Source organism: Amphiprion ocellaris, chromosome 21 (genome assembly GCF_022539595.1).
Source record: "Amphiprion ocellaris isolate individual 3 ecotype Okinawa chromosome 21, ASM2253959v1, whole genome shotgun sequence".
Lineage (NCBI taxonomy): Eukaryota > Metazoa > Chordata > Actinopteri > Pomacentridae > Amphiprion > Amphiprion ocellaris.
The window spans coordinates 23,845,949-23,868,404 of NC_072786.1; the positions used below are offsets into that span (position 1 = coordinate 23,845,949).

At 42.2% G+C, this 22,456-nt stretch overlaps 2 protein-coding genes across 2 annotated transcripts; both read right to left on the reverse strand.

Moving 5' to 3' along the window:
* Position 1: 1 nt before the first annotated feature.
* si:ch211-214j24.10 (uncharacterized protein LOC558894 homolog) lies at positions 2-6,242 on the reverse strand. Its single transcript, XM_023288418.1, has 4 exons — positions 6,090-6,242; positions 3,066-3,851; positions 2,933-2,965; positions 2-870 (listed from the first exon to the last, which is right to left on the reverse strand). Exons 1-4 carry the CDS (start codon positions 6,103-6,105, stop codon positions 821-823), a joined length of 885 nt encoding a protein of 294 aa, XP_023144186.1. The 5' UTR covers positions 6,106-6,242; the 3' UTR covers positions 2-820.
* Positions 6,243-11,197: 4,955 nt separating this feature from the next.
* Positions 11,198-20,654, reverse strand: LOC111580608 (zinc finger protein ZFP2-like). The gene is made up of 7 exons (XM_023288429.3): positions 20,518-20,654; positions 17,314-17,516; positions 17,123-17,215; positions 16,907-17,002; positions 16,685-16,795; positions 15,029-15,152; positions 11,198-12,748 (listed from the first exon to the last, which is right to left on the reverse strand). Exons 1-7 carry the CDS (start codon positions 20,546-20,548, stop codon positions 11,265-11,267), a joined length of 2,142 nt encoding a protein of 713 aa, XP_023144197.2. The 5' UTR covers positions 20,549-20,654; the 3' UTR covers positions 11,198-11,264.
* Positions 20,655-22,456: the final 1,802 nt, after the last annotated feature.

Genomic DNA, 22,456 nt, shown 5'->3' on the forward strand with positions numbered 1-22,456 from the left:
CTTCAAGTTTATTCATTTTTATTAAGCAATACTGTTCTCTTACATTCCTCCTTCTCCAGTGTAATTCTTTAAATTCAATAAATTCTTTTCAAAAATCAACATACTGAACATGGTGATATCCCTTATGGATGTATGAGTAACATTCGCCCGATTAGGGACCAAATAAAAACAAAGAAAAAAGAAGGAACACAGCATTAAGATCTGATGTGGTAAAGGGTGAATTCTACTGTGCCTTTGACTACACCCTTCTGTAAACTGAAGACACGGATACAGAAGTCCTCTGCATACATTAATATAAAACTCAAGCAGGAACAAGACATTCTCCTGGTTTAGAACGGAGGGGTGGGGGGGATCGATCACTCTGGTGAGGGCTTCTCGCACACATGGATTGGTCACAACAGATTTTTTAACAAAGTGCTTGATTGACCACTCGCTTTACAGAGGACAAGTTTGATAAAACCGCTGCTTTGAAAAGGGAACAAAAAATTAAATTACAGCTCCTCGGAGATTGTTTAAAAAAAGAAGAAACAAAAAGACCAGCTCTACACATACAAGCTAAAAATGGTAATGAGAGGCGATGAAAAGAGGTCTGATTAATTAAGGCAGGCTTTCTGTAAGGCGTTAAAAAAGTCCATTGCTGTAAGATCTCAAAGGAGTTAGTCCAAAGTGTCTCAGTGTGGCTTTGCGTGAAGACATCATCCTGAGTGCAGTGTGTGAGCGGGACTCCAAAATTTGTCCATCTTTTGTGTTTTGTTTTTTTTAAATGTGCATGTAGGTGTGGTGTGTGTGTGTGTGTTTCTGCTTTGGGTTCGTCACACTGCTAGGCTGGGTGCTCCTGGGTGTCCTTGTACCAGACAACCCTTTTTGGATCTGGAAAGAAAAAGAAGAAAACCAAGTGAAAAGGGAGACATTTTAGGAATAAAACATTTAGAACGCTGGTAGATCTCAGATGTCAGACGTATGAACTGTCATTAGAGCTGTTCACCTGATAATGGAGAGTCTCATTATAGAAAGTCTTGGTACTAATTTGAAACTTTACCACCTTACGCTGAGCCAATCATATTAACGCTATCCAATTTAATTTATTTTGTTACTTTATCTTCCTTTGTTTTCTACTCAGTTTCTTACATCATTATTGCACTGCCTCCTCTATGTGCCTGTTAATTTGGGACAAAAAGTTTTCTGAATTTGAATCTGGATCTAATCCCACTTTGGATGAGCTCCATTGACTGTTGACTGAACAAAAAGCTTTATTTTAGATGAAAGCATCTTCTATATATGACAGGTAACTAATTTTAGCAGTACACTAGGGCTGAGTAGTAATTTGATTACTAAAATTGCTCAAGGCAAAATTCTCTGAATTGAGCCTTCATTTAACCCACTACATACTAGAACCCAGCTCACTAACTGGTCTGGACCCAGACTTCATCCTGTGCGGACCTATAATTAATAAATTATGAAGGGATTTAAATTTGACAGGATGCTCCTATTTTAACCACCGCAGCTTTTCTAGTGTTTACGGCATTTATCAGGTCAGAGGCTGAACTATGAAGGCAGTTTAACATAGTCAGACTTTCTTTGTGTGAGTTGACAAAAACTAAACCCTCAGTCAGAGTGAACAAATATGAAGATTTTCAAATTTCTCTTTCAAAATTGTCACACAAACAGGAACATTTAACAACCATTTGACTCATTTTCTGCACAAAATGAACCCTACAGTACATCTCAACACTTGATGTGAAATCATCTTCTGAATGTTACCGTCAGCAAGGCAAGCGACAAACTAGTCAGAAATAATACTCTAAACTTCGAGTCTTTGGGCACAATTTTCAAAGACCACACATCAGCCGTGTGCAATTAGAGAAACAAAAGTGTTGAACAAATTGTTCCCAAGGTAGACAAATGACAAGGTACTCATGTTTAAGCCAGTTTCACAACTGTTGACAAGTTTTATGCACAGAGCTTGCCATAAATACCGACTCAAGTTTAATTGGAGTTTCTAATTAACTGCTGATGCATGTGTGCGTGACATTTTGTCACCCTCTGTCACCAACTAGGAAATGAGCATTGTGATTACTTTGTCTTTACAGGACATTTCTGCATAGCTTTTTAAGCAGGACTTGAAAGATTCGAACCAGTGAAGCTTTGACTGTTGACTGATGATTATTAAAGCAGCGCTCACTTTGCTCTGACATTAATGTTACTAAACCAACTACAACAACATGAGTCTAAAAGCCCTGTATGGGTACCACTATAGGTTGAATTACGCCATTAATATGTTGATGTGAAACCCATCAACATCAAACAGAATGAGCACATACCAGCTCCGGTTTAATTAATCTAAAGTTTAAAAGACACAACCCAAAGACTTTACCTCAACAATCATACATGTTCAAATGTGCAATGGGGCTTTGTGTCACAGTCAGCCTTCCCCAAACTATACCATGTTAGGAAAAGACTAAGTAATGATGCTTTTAACTTAAGAAAACCACTAAACAGAGCGGATAATGTCTTACAGAAACAATCTTTTACACACAGATAGAGCATACTGATGTAGTGACGGCAGGAATGTAGTCAAGTATGTCCATATGCACGCTATTTTCCTCCAAATTTGTTGGTCACAAATGGAACTCAGAGCCTTCCATTCAACTTCAGTAACCTTTGAATACAACTTATCAAAGCTGCTCAGTGTTTTCTTTCTCTCACTGGTAGATTCACCTGGAATCTACATCACCAACGTAACAGCAGCCACTTATAGACAAACATCACCTAAAGCTTCCAACTAAAGAGTGATTTCTTGTTTAAGAACAGAACAACATGCCTGTCTGTCTCTTTATCTGACTGGCTACTCTGTATTCTGAAAAACCCTGCATGTATTGGTCATTTTCCTAAGAAGTGATGTCATATCAGCTTACTCTTCAAGCCAACTCACCTTTTTTCTGTTTGTTGCAAATAGAATTCCATTCTGTGGAGAAAAACAAACAGAGATTATGCACTGTGATTCTACTTTCTCACATTTAAAAGCAATCTTGTCCGACTTCATCTCCAGCTCTCATGGCACTCACCTCTACTGTGGTAGCTCAAAGCCTCCACTACATGGCGACAGCTAAGCAGCAGCTTCCCGTTGCTCTCATCCACCTCTGCACGTGCGACTGGGTTAACGGAGGCAGCGACTGGAACGGGCGTTTCTTCAGGGGCCTGGACTGTGAGAACTGTGTCGAGCTGTAGGTCAGCTGGATGTTTAGCGTCTGTGGGCGGGAGGGCGTTAGCAGCGGGGCGAGGACTGGAGCCCTCCGAGACCGGCCTCGCCTCGCTGATGAAACTTAGACCCCACTGGTTCTGTAGCAGAACACCGATGGCAGGGCGGTCCTCCTCCAGCGCGCCGCTTGCTGCTCCCGCCTTCACCTTGGAGGCGTAGCTAACGGCAGGCTGCAGCTTGGCAGGACTGTCCTGCACTGGGAAGGCAGGTGGGGGCTTGAGCAGCGACAGACTGTCCTCCACCCACCGCTCCTTTGGGTTCCCCTTTTGTGGTCGCTCACCTACTCGATTGACCCCCTTTTGACTTTCCCTGCGGAGGCTGCGGCCTTTGTGCTGCTGGCCTTTGCGCTCTTTTTCCCTGCGGAAGCCGAAGTTGTGTGTGTGGCCGGGACCGATGAGGTCGCCCTCAGGTGAAAGCTGCTGCTGGTCACTTCCAGAAATACAGCCTCCACCCCCACCACCTCCACAGTTGCCCGATCCAGGAGACAGACGGCGGTTACGAATGTGAGGCTCAGAGTTGGTGGCTGAAACGAGGACTGCTGGGTCACACAGGGTATCTGACTCACACACAGTGTTGCTGGCTTCCCATGTACCTGAAAGAAGTATTGACATGCTGGTCAGATAACGGCTGTTTCTATATCCTTTAATCCACAGTGCATATCACACATAGAAGCAAGTTTCAGTCCTGGATGACTTCTCTACCAATCTAAAGACACGTCCTTCCACTTTAAAAGTCACAAATCACTGGCTTACCCCTAACCAGCATTAGTGTTGGATTAGTTTCTTGCCTTTCCAAAACAGTGGTAAGCACATTATGTGTATCCAAACAGGTGCTTCAGACTACAGGATTTATCTCTTGGCATTCAGCCATAATGGATCTTAGTAGTTGGCTGTTCCATGTAAACAAACATCAGGAATGGATGACACATTTTCATGTGACTTCGCTGTGCCAGTAGAGTCGAGACTGAACAACAGCTCCCTGTACTGCTGACTATTTGCCAAGTTGTGCAGAAAAAGAACAAAATGACGTGATCCTGAATGAAGCGGATGGAACAGGCGGAGTGAAACATCTCATGACGTGTTTGTGCCCTGCTGATGGCCCTGACTGTTGAATGAGTGTCTGGATATCTGGAACGTTGAAACCTCTGGTGAAAAATCAGACAGTCGCCTCACTTATGATAAGCTGTTATCTAGTTTATCGAGCTAAAAATGCCAAACAGTCATCATCTTCAACTTTTTAAATGCATGGCTCTGACCTTTCCCTTAGTTTTATCTGTTTTTGTTCCAAACCCGGTCAACAAAACATCAAGAGTTCACTTCAGGCTCCCACAAGTTTCCAGCTCGGGTACTATCTAGCACCGAGCCGTTAACGATTTAAAATCAATGTTTGAAACATCACAATTAGAAAATTGCAATAGCTGCAGTTTCAATTCAATTTTATTTATATAGCGCCAATTACAGGTCAAATTGTCTCAAGACGCTTTACAGAACCCATATGCCTGAACCCCCAGAGCAAGCCCTAAGGCAACAGTGGCAAGGAAAACACCCTTTTAACAGGGAAGAAACCCGGCTCTTGATGTGGGGGTACCTACTGGCCTACGGGTTGAGAGTTTAGGATGTATTAGGTGGGGCTATGAAATAATGGGAATTAAGCTGTAATTCAATTGCCTTCAGTTCAAGCAAATTGAAACTTTTAAGGGTTGTTATTGCTGTCCACTTATCAATATATACCATGTGGCTTGACAGACATGAGCACAGTGTTATTCAATAGGCACACTTACAATAACAGTCATTTTTTACATTTATTAATTCTTACCAACCTTCTTTCTTGAGAGTAAAGCTATAAATGGCATCTTATTTATGCCGTAAATGTATTAAACAATGGATACTCAAATTAAGCTCTACACAAAACAAATTGCAGTATCGGTCAGAAAAATCACAATGAGATGAAACTGTCAGCTCTAGAACAAGCTGGTGTTAAATCTTAAACCAAAGTTACACAACGATCCGTGTCATGTTGTCCCACTTGCTGGCTCCTTATAAAAACAATGACCGGGTAACCGACTATTTACAGGAACGATCACGAATTTTGGTCCATATGGAAGAAAATAGATGGACCCAGACTTAACTGATTATTTTCAAAGACATGTGAGGGCGAAATACCTAATTGGTGGCACTCCCAGCATGTGCTTAGTGTTAGAAATTTAGGTAACAGACAGTCGGCCTGGATAACGTGCGAGCTCCAAAGCGCCACATTTCAAAGGCACTGGTGAGGCAGTTTACCAACCCGGAGACCCCGCTACACGAACCGTGACAGAAATTTCGAGAAACTAGTCGACTCTACAGACTGCCCGGTGTCCCACCATAAGAGTAACTTCGCTGTATTATTTTTTAGCGTATCTTTGGCTTTGTCAACACGTTCTGCTTCGTGTATGAGGCGCTGCCAGCTACCAGGACAGAACAAGCTAACAGCGAACACCGGTGTTAGCAAACTTTAATTAGCAGCGTCATGCTGAGTTACACTCGACGGTTCTGTTCATCTGAGCTTACAGTACGGTCGATTCACTTCCAACAGTGCCCCTGGAGCTGCTACTGTCGTCGAAGAGAAAGCTTTATTGAAACTATATCGAGAAATTACGAGCTAGCTAGCATGCTAGTCGAATTCAAAGTTTCGTAACCCCCACCCTCCCTCCTTCACCCCATTCAAAGCGGCGAGCAGGCAGCCACCGACACCGCTAGCACCGCTGCTAGCGCCGCGGCAAGACAACGAAATAACGCCGCTGAAAGTGAACTATTTCGTTCAGACACGTCGAAATGTTGTCCAAACTCACCTGTTTTGATATGCATGTCTTTTCGCTGAATGTGTCGCTGAAGTTAAACCGTTGAGTAACTTTGTTTACACCGTTGAGGTAACGTCGGCTCGCTGCTGCTTCAGCACCACCCGGAAGCGACACGAGAATGTGGGTGGGACAGGAAGTCCCTGTATATAACAAGTCCGGCGGGAAACTGGGAGGGAACTTAAACATTCATGCGTTCGATAATGACGGTCCATGTGATAACCGCGTGGTAATACCTCTCGGTCTTAATGTTAGGACTTTTTTTTTATTTGAATAATTTCATATGAGAGCCAGCAGTTGTTTTTCAGCTTTTAACACTTTCATGCATAAAATATTTAAAGTGAAGAAAAACCGTACCTCGAATTCTACTACTACTAATTAATAGTACAACAATAGTAATAATAATAATGATGATGATGTATGCTGGGGTGATCTAAATACATCCACGCAGCTATTATGTTTTTACCTTTATTGTGAAAGACTTCTTCAACTATTCAGATATCCAGCATCTGTGGAGAGGCCAAGACAGAGCCTCCAGAAACTATTACAGAGTCCTACACTGCACAGCATATTTCATGCATGTTTTGTCACAGAGGTGACATGGTGACGTTAAATAACTTATATTAAATATAACAACAGCAAATGCAGCCAAATAAAATTGGAATGACTTGTATGGAGAAGTAAAAAGGTTCTACCAAAGTGAACATCTGTGTATTTTCTCTCCCAGTTAAATGAAATATAAATGTGGTTGCCTACTTAAGGTTTCAGGGCCTCAGGGCCCAGTTGTTCAGAAAAATGTGATTGAATTTTGTCGGTCGAAAATGGGTTGCTCAAAACAATGGATTCTGTTACTGGATTAAATCACATAATCCAGGCTTGGTTTTGATGAATGTTGATCAAAACTTTGAGAGCATTAGTAATCAGATTTGGTCATCTCCAAAAATCTGGATCAAGATCATTGAATGCAATGTTACTATGAAAAACTGGCTAATTCTTCAGATATTCAGATGCTAGTTCTGACTGAAACCTGGATCCGTCCAGAAAACTCTGCTACACCAGCTGCTCTCTGCTGACTCCATCTTCTCTCACACAGCCCGTGCTGCTGGACAGGGAGGTGGTACAGGAGTCCTCACTTCCAATAAAATGCAAATCCACTAAGTTCTCTCTGACAAACAATAACTCTGCATCTGAATACCATGAAATCAGTGTCACTGCACTGGTTAAGCTATTTGTTGTTGTCGTATACCGCTCTCCAGTGTCAACTAGGCAACTTTGTAGTTGAACTGGACATGTAACTCTCAGCCATTCAGGACTATGACACATCACTTGTTGTCATGGGGGATATGAATATTCACACAGACAAAGCCCAAGAAACTGACTTTCTGTCACTTATGGTATCATGTGATCTTAAGCAGGACTCCATCCCTCCCACACACAAATCAGGAAACACACTTGCAGGGCTGCCAACTGTCACGCTTTGGCCGTGAGACACACTCATCTCAGTCCCTTCACACGCTCTCACGCCACACTCCCAATATCACACGGGAAAAAAAAGTTCCACTTTGCTGTTATGGGAATATGTAAGCTTTGGGGAAATCCAGTTCGCGTTTTTCCTCCAGAGAACGCCAGGTTTGTGAGAATCCGGTCCGCATTTTCCGTCCTCCACGCTCCCCAGTCCCCTGTAGCAGGTGGCTGTCAGGCTGGATGTCTCTGAGTGGATCACCTGTGTTTGAAAGCTGCCCGGGAGCTTTAAATGATCGTGGAGGAGTGATTCCAGATCATCATACCGACATTAACCTCTTTTCAGGTACGTATTAAGGCTTTAGAACAAGTCTATCGCTCAGTTGCTGTGTCAGTGGGCTTGTAGTCTCAAACATGTCACATACTGAAATGTTCTGGTGTCACATGGCTGCTTAGAATGTTGTTCCAATGTGCGTCCAAGGCTGGACTGCGAGCTGGAAGATGCTCTATACTTTGTTTAGAGGTTGGTGTTGAATATTTAAAGGGTGAACATAGTTGCCTGCTACATTACAGCAGGGATTGTCCACATTTTTCAGGCTATGCCCCTTTCATTCCATGTATTAAACTGTTTCGAATTCTGCTGGATATTGTGATCTGATTGTTTAATTTTCAGCTACATCGTTTGTTTTAAAAACCAATTACATATGAATATATGAAATATATGAAGACAGATGAGATCAGCGTTTTAAATAAGTATCAACTCAAACAAAAAAGTGTTTTCTATTAAAAAACTGTAATGTACTGTATTGCAAGTTAAAGTGTCAAATGTAGCATAATTTATGGCTCCACCACCTTGAGTGATGATCCCATCCAATATTAGAAGCTCAGCAGGTTGTGGCTGGTTAGCACTTGGATGGGAAACTATGAGCAAAAACACGGTGCCTGTGTGGTGGTTTGTGGTCTTTAGTCCAGCCATGCTTCAGTCTGCTACCCCCAAGGACAACTGTGGATGTTTATGGAGCAAAGTATGGAGCTGTCCTTTCACAATACTGTTATAAAAATAAGACTGTCTTCTGCATCATGGATGAATTTATGGGGATCACAACCTCCAAGTTGAAAAGAATTCAAGATTATGAAAAGTTTTTTCTCAGAACAACAAAAAATATTATACATTTTTATGACTTACTTATTGTGGAAGATCTGTTTAATATTATGTAGATGTATTTGACCATGTATTTGACCTTCTTTCATAAGGTTTCCCCACTTGCTGCCATATCATGGACTCCAGGAACAAGACAAGCTGGGAGAGGAGTTTATCGACTATCAAGTCATGCAGGTGTCTCTTCAAAGCCAAGAAGACTTTGACATGGAGAACTTCTGGGCAGAACTGGCAAGCAGGAAACACAAGGTAACATGTTTATACACCAAAAACACAATGGAAATAAGCTCTGATCTGCTTAAGTTAATTTATTTTTATTGATTTTAGAATTTGATGGATTTGAAATGTTAAACATAAAAATCTGCAAGAGCTTATTCCTTCTGTGTTTCTGGTTTGTTGTTTACAGGTGACAGGACAATGCCAGTTTGAAAGGTTTGCTAAAATTGCCAAGAAAACTACAGTCTGTTCAGCAGAGTTGGTATTCTGATTTGTTTGAACATGACATTTTAAATAGCTATACTTGACATGAAAATACACATCAGACCAATCATGTGTACCTCATTATGTCTAAATTTGTAATTGTGAATAAGCTGAAAATGTAATTTGTTGTTGGTACAACACAGTTGGAAAAACCCACAGCAGGGGCAAGTCTTCATGCTTTCTTTCCCTTGACCTACAACTCAGCTACCATCCTCTGTAGCTCAGCAGGTTCAGTGGACGACTCAAAACAGAGGCTATACGTAGTGGTCATGGGTTGGAATCCAGCTTTGCTGCAGGTCCTTCCATCATTCTTCTCCCCACTGTCCTGCTTCTCAACAAAACCAGAAAAAGGTCAAAAAAGTAACTGAAAAAAAAACTTGGGGTTGAATCACACTATTCAGCTAATAAACAAGTTTATATTTACCAAATGAAGAATTAATAGTAGTGACTATTCACAGAACAATGCAAATGTAACTGGTACAACAATGAAATATGACTTAGGACTATGAACTAGCAAATTGTTGAGACAATTCAAAAATTTTACTGCAAAAGGTTGCCTTGAAATTTTGTTTTCTCAACTATTCTTTTTTTACGGTGTACCCCACTCAAATTCCAACGCTGAACGAGTGTTTTCACTGGTTGGACTGAACAAGACTAAGACCAGGAACAGCCTGGTTCTCTAAGGGAACACTCTCCTCTATTCTATTAAAATGGCTGGTTTGGAGCCGTGCCATGAATGGGAACCCACCCCAGAGATCATCAAGGCTTCAAAAAAGGCCACCAGGGAGGACAACATGGCTCACAAGAATTCATTTTTCCCTGTTCTTTTCCTGTTCCTGTTTACAGTTGTGCCATTTATTCTGAGTTTACAGTCTTTAATTTTTATTTTTGGGCCTAGTTAATAAGTTATTCACCCTGCTCCTGTGAGGTCCAGTCAGACCTGGTTTAGTCCTGGGTTTAGTCCATGTCACCCTGCTCCTGTGAGGTCCAGTCAGACCTGGTTTAGTCCTGGGTTTAGTCCATGTCACCCTGCTCCTGTGAGGTCCAGTCAGACCTGGTTTAGTCCTGGGTTTAGTCCATGTCACCCTGCTCCTGTGAGGTCCAGTCAGACCTGGTTTAGTCCCGGGTTTAGTCCATGTCACCCTGCTCCTGTGGGACAGAGTTTAGTGTCTGACTGTAATTCGGTTCAGTAAATGGATAATTTAAGTTATGAAGATATGTTTTGTTTTTGCTTAAGCACTTTTTATTGTTTAGTTGGCTGATGTGGTCAACTTGAAGCTGTTGGGTGTGTGCATTAAAATCCTCCAAGACAAATGTTACAAAGTGGTTGCTGGAGTTATTTCAGTTATGCAGATATTTATGGAAATACTGAAATGTGGTGTGCACATCCAGCTACAGAACTTTCATCCATATTTTACATGAAGAACCATTTTCAGTACTGCCTGCCCTTGCTCTGTTTTTTTCTGCTTTTTTTATTATCCCTTAATGTTATCTCTGTAATAAGATTTTAACAGGCAAAATGCTCTTAAAATACACCAGAATGCAGGAAATAGGATCAATAATTTTCAAAATTTTCAAACCCCCTGTCAGCATCCAGCACAAATACATTTTTTTATAATCAGCACAAATGGATTTTCAGTGAAGTGCTCCTTTAAGAACTAAAGTCAATTCCTGGATTGTTCTACAGGTAGCATCAACATTTTTTCAGCCTTATAACTTTTTGGTTCTCCACATAATCCTAGATTGGGTTTTACACAGTTTAAATAACTGCAAAGTAAAGCTAATTCTGTCTCCTTGGGGTCTAAAACTTCTCACTAGATAGAAAATGTAATCTGAGGGGTTCCAACGCAGCTAATGGAACACAAGCACACTTGTAGCTCTTAAGATGCTCTTCTTTGTTTGGGTGGGTTGCACTTTGTCTTTTTTTGGAGATTTATTGCACTTTTTTTCCCAAAGGTGAGGATCATATAACTGCATCCCTACAGTGAAACAATGGCTACAATGACTGATGAATGATTTTATTTTAAAAGAAAACAGTTTGAATAATTACATCAGTGGCTCCTGACGGCTCAAAGACTTAATGATTCCATGACTACGCCCTTGTCCATGTGTGTGCGCATGTGTCTCTTCAGCCTCGTGGACGTAGAGAAGCCTTTCTTACAGAACAGACAGCTGTGTGGTTTCTCCCCGGTGTGCGTTCTGACATGCATGTTGAGGTCTGAGGAGCACCTGAACCTCCTCTCGCAGTAGGAGCAGGGATAAGGTCTTTCTCCTGTGTGGATGCGTCTGTGGAGGAGCAGCTCACCAGATGTGAGGAAAGTCTTACCACACTGGGAGCACTGGTGGGGTCGCTCCCCCGTGTGAGTAAGATTATGCCGGACCAGTGAGGTCGACTTGGCAAACCTCTTCCCACAGCGGGCGCATGCAAATGGACGCTCCCCTGTGTGGGTATTGAGGTGTTCGCTCTGAGCGCGTTTGGTTTTGAAGCTCTTGGGGCACTGAGGGCAGCTGAAGGGTCGGAAGTTGCTGTGGCTGCGCTGGTGTCTGACAAGCTCTCCGTGGGTGAGGAAGCTCTTCTCACAGGTGCTGCAGACGAACGGCCTCTCTCCTGTGTGGATCCTCTCGTGGCGTGTTAGGCTGGCCAGCTGGGTGAAGCTCTTCTCGCAGTACGAGCACTGGTAGGGTCGCTGGCCGTTGTGAGTCAGCTGGTGCCTGTTGAGGATCTGGAGCTGCGTGAAACTCTTTCCGCACTCTGTACAGGGGTATGGACGCTCTCTGGTGTGGATCTGCCGGTGCTTATTCAGCAGCCACACATGTGTGAAGCTTTTCCCGCACTCACAGGCAAACGGCCGTTCACCTGTGTGTTTCATCTGGTGTCTCTTGAGGTCCGACGCTCGGCTGTAGATCTTCTCACACAGGGAGCATTTGTACTGACGTCTCACCACGTGTTTCTGCCTGTGCCTGAGTCGCTCCAGGATGCTGCTGAAGCTCTCACCACATTTCTGGCATTTGTACTGACCATCGCCTTTCTCGAAAGTCTCTTCTGCCACCACCACCTCTGTTGTTAACTCCAGAGGGGGGTTGCACGTCTGGCCACAGGTGGTTCGTTCGTAGTGCAGCTTGAGTAACCCCATCTGAGTGAAGCGCTTTCCACACTGAGAGCAGAGGAAGGGACGCTCTCCAGTGTGAATGCGTTGATGTCTGGTCAGGTCCCAGGAGTTCTTGAAGCCCTTCTGACACTCCTCACAGGTGTAGGGCCTCTCACCTGTGTGTGTGCGCTGGTGACGGGTCACATCTGAGGCACGGGTGAATGTCTTGCCACACTCCTGGCACATGTGAGGGTCGGGCCGGTCGTGGATGGGGAAGGGCTGTGGGAACTCGGGACGCTGCGGCTTCTTCTTAGGCACCTGAGCTGCTTCTGCAGCCCTCTGCAGTTTGTTGTACTGCTCAGGGTGACTGTGTTCTATGTGCTGCAGCAGGTAGGACTCCTGCATGTGGAAGAAGGGACACTTGGAACAGGCAAACACCTGGGTGGACATCTCTACTGTGGTACCTGCGAAGAACACAGAAAATATAAACAGCTGTTTGATATTGCCCTTAAATATGAGCAACTGTTTGTTACTCCGCCAAGGAATGCAACAGAGTTATATGACGATGGGCATTGGTTTGTCTGTCTGTTAGCAACATTATTCAAAAATGGACAAACAGATTTGGATGAAATTTTCAGGGAAGGTCAGAAATGACACAAGCACCAAGTGATTAGATTTTGGCAGTGATGCAGCTTATAGTCTGGATCTATGGATTGGTTAGAGATTTCTGTATCATTACGAGATAGCGGCATGGCGTCACCGTAACTATGACAACAAGTGAACACTACGTCAGCTGCCTGCTGACGATCACATGATTGCATTTCTACTACAAACCAACCACTGAGAACTTATCGGGACTTACTGTCGGAAATGATACAAGGAACAATTGATTAAATTGTGGGGGCGTTTCTGAGTCTCATCAATTCCCGCCGCCCACTACATATTTAGGTCACGATTCGGTGTCCGTACATAACATACACATGCATAACACACACCTGTGCTCAGCGCAAGGCCATTTTGTTTGTGGGTACATCTATATTGAATGGATACATTCTATGTTGTTGTGATTTCTGATCATCAATAACTAATAAACAAATGCTGCATTTCTGACAATGCATATGAGGAGATGAACAGCCTTGGCGGAGTACTGCGCTCTCTGAGTGCTTTTCTAGTTGTTTTTGTGTTGATGACTGAAAACCAAAAAATCCTTGCACCTGCATCACTGCTGGGTTCACATACACAGTTGATGGTATGGGTTCTGGCTTTTTCATCTGGCTCTGCTACCTGTTATCTTTTATTTGAACTCATATGGCTTAATTCAAAAACACAGTTTTTAAAAAATACCCCACCGCACAAAAAATACTCGAACTACAACAGGAAAACAGCTCAATGTTTTTACTGTCATGTTTGAGTGCTACTTGTTCACCAGGCAGTGATTTATTTCACTGATGCCAATTTTCATTTATAATTCATTTCTATTTGAGTAATAGGTTTCTTCTGTCTGGAAATGATAAACAAGTGATAAAAGACAGTAAGACAGTGTTAGAGATGTTAATGATGAAATTGAAGTACTTCAGTATTTCTTATTAAAAAAAAAAAAACTTTCAGAATTATTCATACCCGTTGTAAGTAATCAATGTCAAAGCCTTTATTTGCCACCTCAGTTCCAATAAAGCCTATCAAGCTTTCTGCATGTCTCTTCTGGGATTTTGGATGACTCCTCTTTGCGACGACCTTCAGTAGAAGTGGAGTTCTCCTTGTTCTGTGTCCATGAAGACCAGCCTTGTTCAGTGTCATCACAAGGTGTTTGGTGGTGAGCTTTGGATTATTTTTATTCTCTCACAATATCATTCTTGCTAGTGCAGGAGTAACATTTGGCTACCTACCATGACCTTCCTTTGAGATTTTTCACAGCATGGAACTCCTTGTACTTGTTGATTCTGCTTTGCACTGTGGCCACTGGCACTTGAAAACACGTGGGTTATGGTTGTATAGCCTTTCCTGGTCTTGTGAGCAGCCACAATGCGCCACCAGAGGTCCTCACTAATCTCTTTTATTTGGCCATGGACTACCAGGACACTTTAGGCTGGTATGGAGGCTGCACTTTTTCAAAAACTAGCAAAAAGTTCAAAGGATTTAAAAAACTTTGTTCACTGCATTGTACTTGTACAAGCTACACAACACATAGAAATAGTTCAAATTCATCATTAACATTTCAAACACGTCTTACTGTATTTAGTTACTTGTTAATGTCAAGCAGGCAGAAGAAACCTACTGGCCCCAAAAATTCACGATTAAACTAAATTTTGCACGGGTATGACATTTGTGGCCTAACTTTAACTCAAAGCGACTTACATACTGTTTGAGGCACAGTCTGAAGCAAAGTTTACAAAGCCAGGACATAATGTAACAGCTCTTATGAAACTGCAGTTAAATCAGGCAGTGTTAAAATCAAACATCAGGCTGTGACACACACTGAAGGTTATAAACATGTTTGATAAGGACAGGAATCCAGAGAACCCACAAGGCCAACCTCACTGTAATGTGGCCCAGCAAAGTGTGCATTCTGAACATCTGACTGAAGCCTATTTAGAATCAGCCCTGCCTGTAAATACAAGCAAACCTGCAGGGAAAACTCGCCATCTGGTCTGCTTACATGAGACAATTTTAGCAGAATAGATGTTTTCTTCATACCAACAGCAGCTGATTTTCCAGTTTTAACATGACTGTTGTGTCTAATGTACCTTGTGTACCGAGGTGCTCGAGGCATTTGTAGTGTTGCAGTAGAGAACTCAGATCGTCAGGATTGGAGAGCGCTTGCAGGCAGTCCTTCAGTACGGAGGGAGCAGAGGTCAGCCATGAAACAGTCTGTTTATTGACACAAACAAACTTGTCAGCAAGAATGAGGTACTTTAAATTCCAAAGTGGTTACACGGTCAGTTCGAGGAAGTGTGACTATGTACATGAAGTTTACTGGAATGGAGTAGGAGTAACCACTGATAAACAAGAAGAATCATCCAATTTTCAACTGTTGTTAGTTCTTGAACTACTCAAAATCTACCAAATCTAAGCTGAAAATGGTAATGCTTAATCAAAATCATTTTAGTCTACATGCCTCATGTAAAAATTAGAATGAACAGTTTATAACGGATCCTATAAAAGACAAAAACAAAATCAGCACTACTTGGCACAACTGTAAAGCCATTAGTGACTCAGCTGGGACCAACAGTCAAATGACAAAAATTTTGTGACTTTCTCAGCTGAACTGCAGGCTGTGTTTACACAGAGCAGAGAAGAGTCAAGCTGAAAGACAAATGTAACAAGAAAAGCACTCAGAGCGCAGTCGTATCATTTCTGATGGCTGGAATCTTGAAAAAAAATTGTGGCAGAAATTACAGCACTACAGAATGTAGCCATTGAATATAGATGTAAACACAAACAAAATAACCTTGAGCTGAGCGCAGGTGTGTGTTCTGCATGTGTATGTTATGTACAGACACCGAATTGTGTGATCTAAATATGTAGCGGGCTGTGGGAATTGATGGGCCTCAGAAACACCCCCACAATTTAATCAGTTGTTCTTTGTATCATTTACGATGGATAAATCCCAAAAAGTCCACAGTGGTGGATTTGTAGTAGGATCACAATCATGTGATCGTCAACAGGCAGCTGACATAGCGTTACTTGTTGTCATAGTTACAGTGACGCTGTGCCGCAATCTCGCAACGATACAGAAATCTTTAACAAATCTGTGGATCCAGACTATAAGCTGCATCACTGCCAAAATCTAATCACTTGGTCCTTGTGTCATTTCTGACCTTCCCTGAAAATTGCATCCAAATCCCGGCCAGCAGGCAGATGGGTCCCCCCACATTAGAGCCGGGTTCTGCTCGAGGTTTTTTTCCCTGTTAAAAGGGTGTTTTCCTTGCCACTGTCGCCTTTTGGCTTGCTCTGGGGGTCAGGCATATGGGTTCTGTAAAGCGTCTTGAGACAATTTGACTGTAATTGGCGCTATATAAATAAAATTGAATTGTATTGAAAATCAGTTAGTCCGTTTTTGCGTAATGTTGTGCACAGATAGGCAGACGGACAATCGTACGCCGATCATCACATAACTCCGTCGTTCCTTGGTGGAGTAACTATAAGATATTCATTCATTCGCATAATACTAGATCTATTACTTTTATGAGGAGTACGACTAATAAAACTGAAAATAATAACCAACAACATTGTAGCTATTAGTAGCTAAAATGTGATGGATCTTATAAAAATATTGGTTACCTAAAGACTATTGTTGGATATTTCACATGACAGCATACAGTGTCATTTATTATTAATAGTATTTTGCCAAGTAGAATTCGTTGAATATATCCAGTAGCAGCTGTGATATCATTTCCTACCTGCCCAAGGTCTGGCACCGGCAGAAGTCTTTCCAGTTTGGAAAGAAATTCCCACACAAGAAGTTGCATGTCTGTGTCATAGCTTAGACCATATTCGGTCTCAAAAACCTCCTGGGGAAAACAAAAGTGAACAGTTATTCAACAGCTATGAAAAGGTGTGACTGCACGAGAAACAATTAAAAACCAGTTGGGCTCCATATAGAGCTGTGTAGCTGCCCTCACCTGGTAAAAATGCTCCCTCTCTGCTGGGTCTTTCAGTAGTGTTTGGGTTAACTCCACAAAAATGGCCTCCTCTGCATCCACCTCTGCATCCCCACTCTGAAAGAAACAATTGTAACTGGAGTCATTTCAGCAAAAGTAAATCAACACTCCTTCTGATCAGCAATGGACTGGAAAGCACTGACATGTCATCACCTAGTTTTGTTGTGGAACACTTACTCCTGTGTATCCTGGTGGGCGGATTCGCTCCAGATGAGGTTGTACACACAACACGTTGGCAGTTTCCTCATTTCTGCACAGCTCCAGAATAATCTAAAAACAAAAACATGTAAAGAACAGAAACTTATCCAATCAGTAAAATATTGTATTAAGGGTGACATTATTGTATGACATTTTTTGAACTTACTCACTTTGGCTCGCAGTCGGAGAAGCAGCTTTCCTCGCTGCTTTGGGCTGAGCAGGTCTGGGACTGTTGCCGTCACCAATGTCACAAACTCATCAAGCTTTTCATAATCAAGAACATCTCTCCGATGAGCTACCTGCCACATCGCCGCAGACAGCAGCCGCAGAGGAGGAATCAGCAGCCGCAGGGACGACAGTGGCAGGAAGATATCTGCAGGACCACAGACATAAGGTGGACAGTGTCATGACACGTCTTGTGAAATGTCAATAGACCAGACTTTACGTAGCTAGCACACATTATGGTAAATTGTTTCTTAGTTGAAATATGCCAATGACCGTTTACTTTTGCACAGCTTAATGTCTAACTAGTTAAGGTGAAAACTTACAGATAAAACTTGCTTTACAGTACATTTACTGTCATTGTCTGTGTATCAAAGTTACATATTTAGAATTTTTATTACCATGAAGCTAATTCCTTCCTGTCTTTAAAAGGCTTAGATGTAACACTGCACCATTATTTCTTCTAAAGGCGCTTTTCTACTAGCACCTACTCGGCTCAACTCTACTCAGTTTAGGTCGTTTTCCATTACAGTTGAGTACCACCTCATCGTGGGTGGAGTCGTCATAGCACAACGGCCTGGAAGTCCCTTAACGTCATTTGTGTGCGACACAAACGCAACGCAACAATGGAGGATATCAAGGCATGGAGGCGATACCTGCTGCTCAGTCTATGGCTTTTTGTCAGGTTCAATGTTCCGTGAAGAGCAATATGCACCGTTGCTGTTGCCAGTTTTTTGTTTGTTTTTTTTAAAATATGGCTGATTTGGTTTTCGTGAAGGAGTCGATCTCTCTGTCCAATCAGTGGCCTGCACTCTGTAGACGTCACATTATCGGCTCGACTCAGCTCGCTTGGAACCCCAGTCGAGTACGTACTAAAATAGTATCTGGTACCAGGTACTATGTCCTAATGGAAAACCTCACAAAGCGATTAGAGTCGAGCCGAGTAGGTGCTAGTGGAAAAGCACCATAAAATATGCATATCTATGAAGTATCCTCCTTGATCCACATCCACGCCTCTCTATTCACTGCAGCTCAAGCACAGGTATATTGCAAGGAAGATGAACAACACAGTGATGTCACCCAGTGGTTTGTGGACAACTCCTCTGACGTTTTGAATTAATTTGGATGTCGGCACATTGACGTTTTTGAGAACAGATGTAATGAGCAAGTGGAGGATCTGATTGAGAAATTGAGGACACTGAAACAGTAACAGCCTCTCAATCACAAGATATCCAGGCCCTAAAACATACCCTGCTTAATCATCTCTTTTACTACTACTAAAGTGGACTATGATTTACAAAATGAACATCAAGCTGCATTAAAGGATGCATAAAACTATCAACTAAGACCATAAAGTCATTAGGAAAATGTGTACTGAGGCGAAAAATCATGTGGAAATTAGGATCATTATTTTATAGACTTCTATAAAATCAAACGTCTTTGTGCAAACACAAGACTCGCCCCCGGCTGGCTGTTTGAGAGAACGCAAGTTTGAGTCACTTCTGTTCTGTCTTCACTTTTCAGAGCCTGAGGCTATATTCATCTTGTATACACAGTCTATTCACAGGAACAAAAGCTCACCTATGACTCTGCTCAACCACTGTACAATTACTATATTTTACCCAATAGCATGTTGTAATATCAGAGTAATTCAACGGTACATGTTTGAACTGGAAACCATTTCTGGAGTAAAATAATGACACAGAATGCCCCACCCTGCATGTACACAGGACAGGTTCCTTAGAGGGTGGGTTGTCATATGAAACCTCAGAAGTCTGTTCACTTCTTTCAAAACTGTAAAAACAAAAGAAACCTTCTCTTTCATGTCGGGCTTGGAAAACAAATAGCAAAACCCTGAAGCTCCTCACACCCCTAACCATATGTGAAGATGCCATTAGAAGTGGGTTAAAGTGTCTTTGACTAACAGAGTATGCTTGTAATCAGGATTGTTACAAAACTAATTAGCCAACATATTCAAAAAGTTCAACAGATAACACGCAAGGAATGCTTATACTCTCTTCATGGCATTGTCAATTTCAGAAATCTGGTCGTCCAGTAGGTTCCACTGCTCAGAACTCACCATTTCAAGGTGAAAATGCAAGATGGCATGAACATTGTAAGTCCGTTAACGAGACAGTTTACACCCCGGTTCAGATGCACTTTATAACGTATATTTTAAACTACAGCCATTGCAATTAGCTGATCGTGGTGTTTACAAATTCATGAATGGAGTTTACATGCTCTCCCTGTGCATACATGGGTTTTCTCTGAGCTTCCTCCCACAGTCCAAAAACATGCTGAGGTTAACTGGTGATTCTAAAATGTCCATAGGTGTGAATGTGAGTGTGCCTGTTTGTCTCTTTATTGACTGGCGACCTGTCCAGGGTGTCCCCTGCTTTCACCCTAAGTCAGCTGGGATAGATTCCAGCTCCCTGCACCCATAATGAGGATAAAGAGGTGTATAGATAATGGATGGATGGATAATTGTTCTGTCTTGATATAGACATGTTAACACGATCAACAAAAAAAAAAAACTATCTTCTTCAGAGGGGGTCTTAAAGACTTAGGAGCAACCACTGGTCATTGTGAAACCTCCTGTTTCAGATATTAAACTCAACAGACCTCCACACTGTCATCACTGAAGTTTGAACATCAAAACAAACCTGAAAACCCAATGCAGGCTCCTAGCACATAAAGTTTCCTTGTTGTTATCAATAACTACCACCTTGTGTTGTTGTCTGAATCCTGGAAAGGCCAACGATATACTACTGCAGACACAAAATTGCTTTAACACAGCATGTGCTCAAATCAAAGCATCAGTAACTGTCTCAACACTTATTAGAAGCCGAGTTTAGCTAATTTAGCATAACTAAGTTAGCCGCAATAGCCAAACTCTTGGAGATGTGGTTTACAGTAGTCTCCTTAGGACGTTCCCCGACTGACAAAAAGGGCATTTTATCAAGAACAACGCTGCAGTGCTACAGTTCTCACTCGTAGTAAACGTCGTCTGAAGCTGCTACATGTTTTGTTGTTAACATTAGCTACTAGCTAGCAATCACAGCTGCGGCTACGAGCTAACGACGCTAAACCCAGTCAGAGAGTTTGTTCGCTGTTAGCTGCGACTAAACACGTATAGACCGAGTAACACAGACCTGTGTTCTCCTCTGGACGACAGCTTTCCATGACTGAGACTGTAAGGAGTCACTTTTTACAATCACTGACAAACTACATCAATGTAGCTATTTACTGTTAGCCGACTAGCGAAGCGACACCAGTGACCGTGCTTTCAAAATAAAAGCATCAAGTTGTAAAATGAAAATTTGGCTCATAAATAAAACCAATAAGGAGAACAACACAGTGGGCTGTGCTCTGAAATATTCATGTCATTCTAAAAATATATATTTTTTAAAAATAACTTAACAGTGTGTTAATAATTTGCCGTTGTGATCGGTGGATCAGGCATAACATTCTGACCACTGACAGGTGAACTGAATAACACTAAATATCTCTTCATCATAGCACCTGTTAGTGGGTTGGATATATTAGGCAGCAAGTACGCATTTCGTCCTCAAAGTTGATCTGTTAGAAGCAGGAAAAATGGGCAAGTGTAAGGACTTGAGTAGGTTTGACAAGGTCCAAACTGTGATGGCTAGAGGACTGGGTCAGAGCATCTCCAGAACTGCAGCTCTTAGTGGGGTGTTTCTAGTCTGCAGTGGTCAGTATCTATCAAAAGTGGTCCAAGGAAGGAACAGTGATGAACCGGCAACAGGGTCATGGGTGGCCAAGGCTCACTGATGCACGTGGGGAGCCAAGTCTGACTCATGTGGTCTGACCCAACAGACCAGCTGCTGTTGCTCAGATTGCTGAAGAAGTTATGGAAGAAGGTGGCCTGGTCTGATAGTATGGATCATGTTTTCTTCTACATCACATGGATGCACCTGGTGCATACCTGGGGAGTGCATGGATGCACTACGGGAAGAAGGCAAGCTGGCAGAGGCAGTGTGATGCTTTGGGAAATGTTCTGCTGGGAAATCTTGGTTCCTGCCATCCATGTGGATGTTTATTTGACACATACTACCTACCTAAGCACTGCTGCATCCCAAGGAAGTTTCAGGGAAACGGTATTCCCTGATGGCTGTGGCCTCTTTCAGCAGGATAATGTGCCATGCCATGAAGCAAAAGTGGTTCAGGAATGGTTTGAGGTGTTGACTTGGCCTTCAAATTCCCCACAGATCTCAATCCAATCCAGCATCTGTGGGATGTGCTGGACAAACAAGTCCGATCCATGGAGGCACTACCTCACAACTTCCAGGACTTAAAGGATCTGCTGCTAACATCTTGGAGCCAGATACCACAGCACACCTTCGGAGGTCTAGTGGAGTCCATGCCTCGACAGGTGAGGGCTGTTTTAGGTAGGGGACAAATACAATATTAGGCAAGTGGTCATAATGTTATGCCTGATCGGTGTATAATGCAAGCACAATGATAGAAGACTAAAACTGGATTTAGTGAGGATTCAAATTAGAGTTGTCATGTGTAAATGAGTACAACAAAACTTCCTTCAGTTCAATAAAGTACATCTGTAATAATTCCATTTGGCAATAAAGAAGAAAGACTGGTGCTCTGTGCTGACCTTGAGTACAGGGCACTAAAAAGTAAAAGCCAGATCAAGAATCTCAGTGCAATTATTGACCAGGATGTAAAGGAGCAGCTGTATCAAAGCTGTAACTAAATCCTCATTAAAACAGAAAACTTGTGTTCAAGCAAGATTAAGTAAAATCTATTCATGCTTTTGTTACATGTAGAGAAGACTCTATAATGCCCATTTATACCTCATTAAAATACTGCTGTTAGAACACTGAACACCAAAAGGAAAAACACTTTAATCTGATTACTAGAGCCCTATTTTATTGTGTATGTATTTTAATAATCTTTATCTGCTGTTTTTTTAATAAGTAACTCTTCACTGTTCTGTCAAATTTACATGCGCTCTATTCCACTTGTTTTTTTTTTTACCTTTGCCTGTAAAGCACTTTGGAGAACTTCAGTGTACGATAAGGTGCTGTATAAATAAACTTGCTCATTATACAA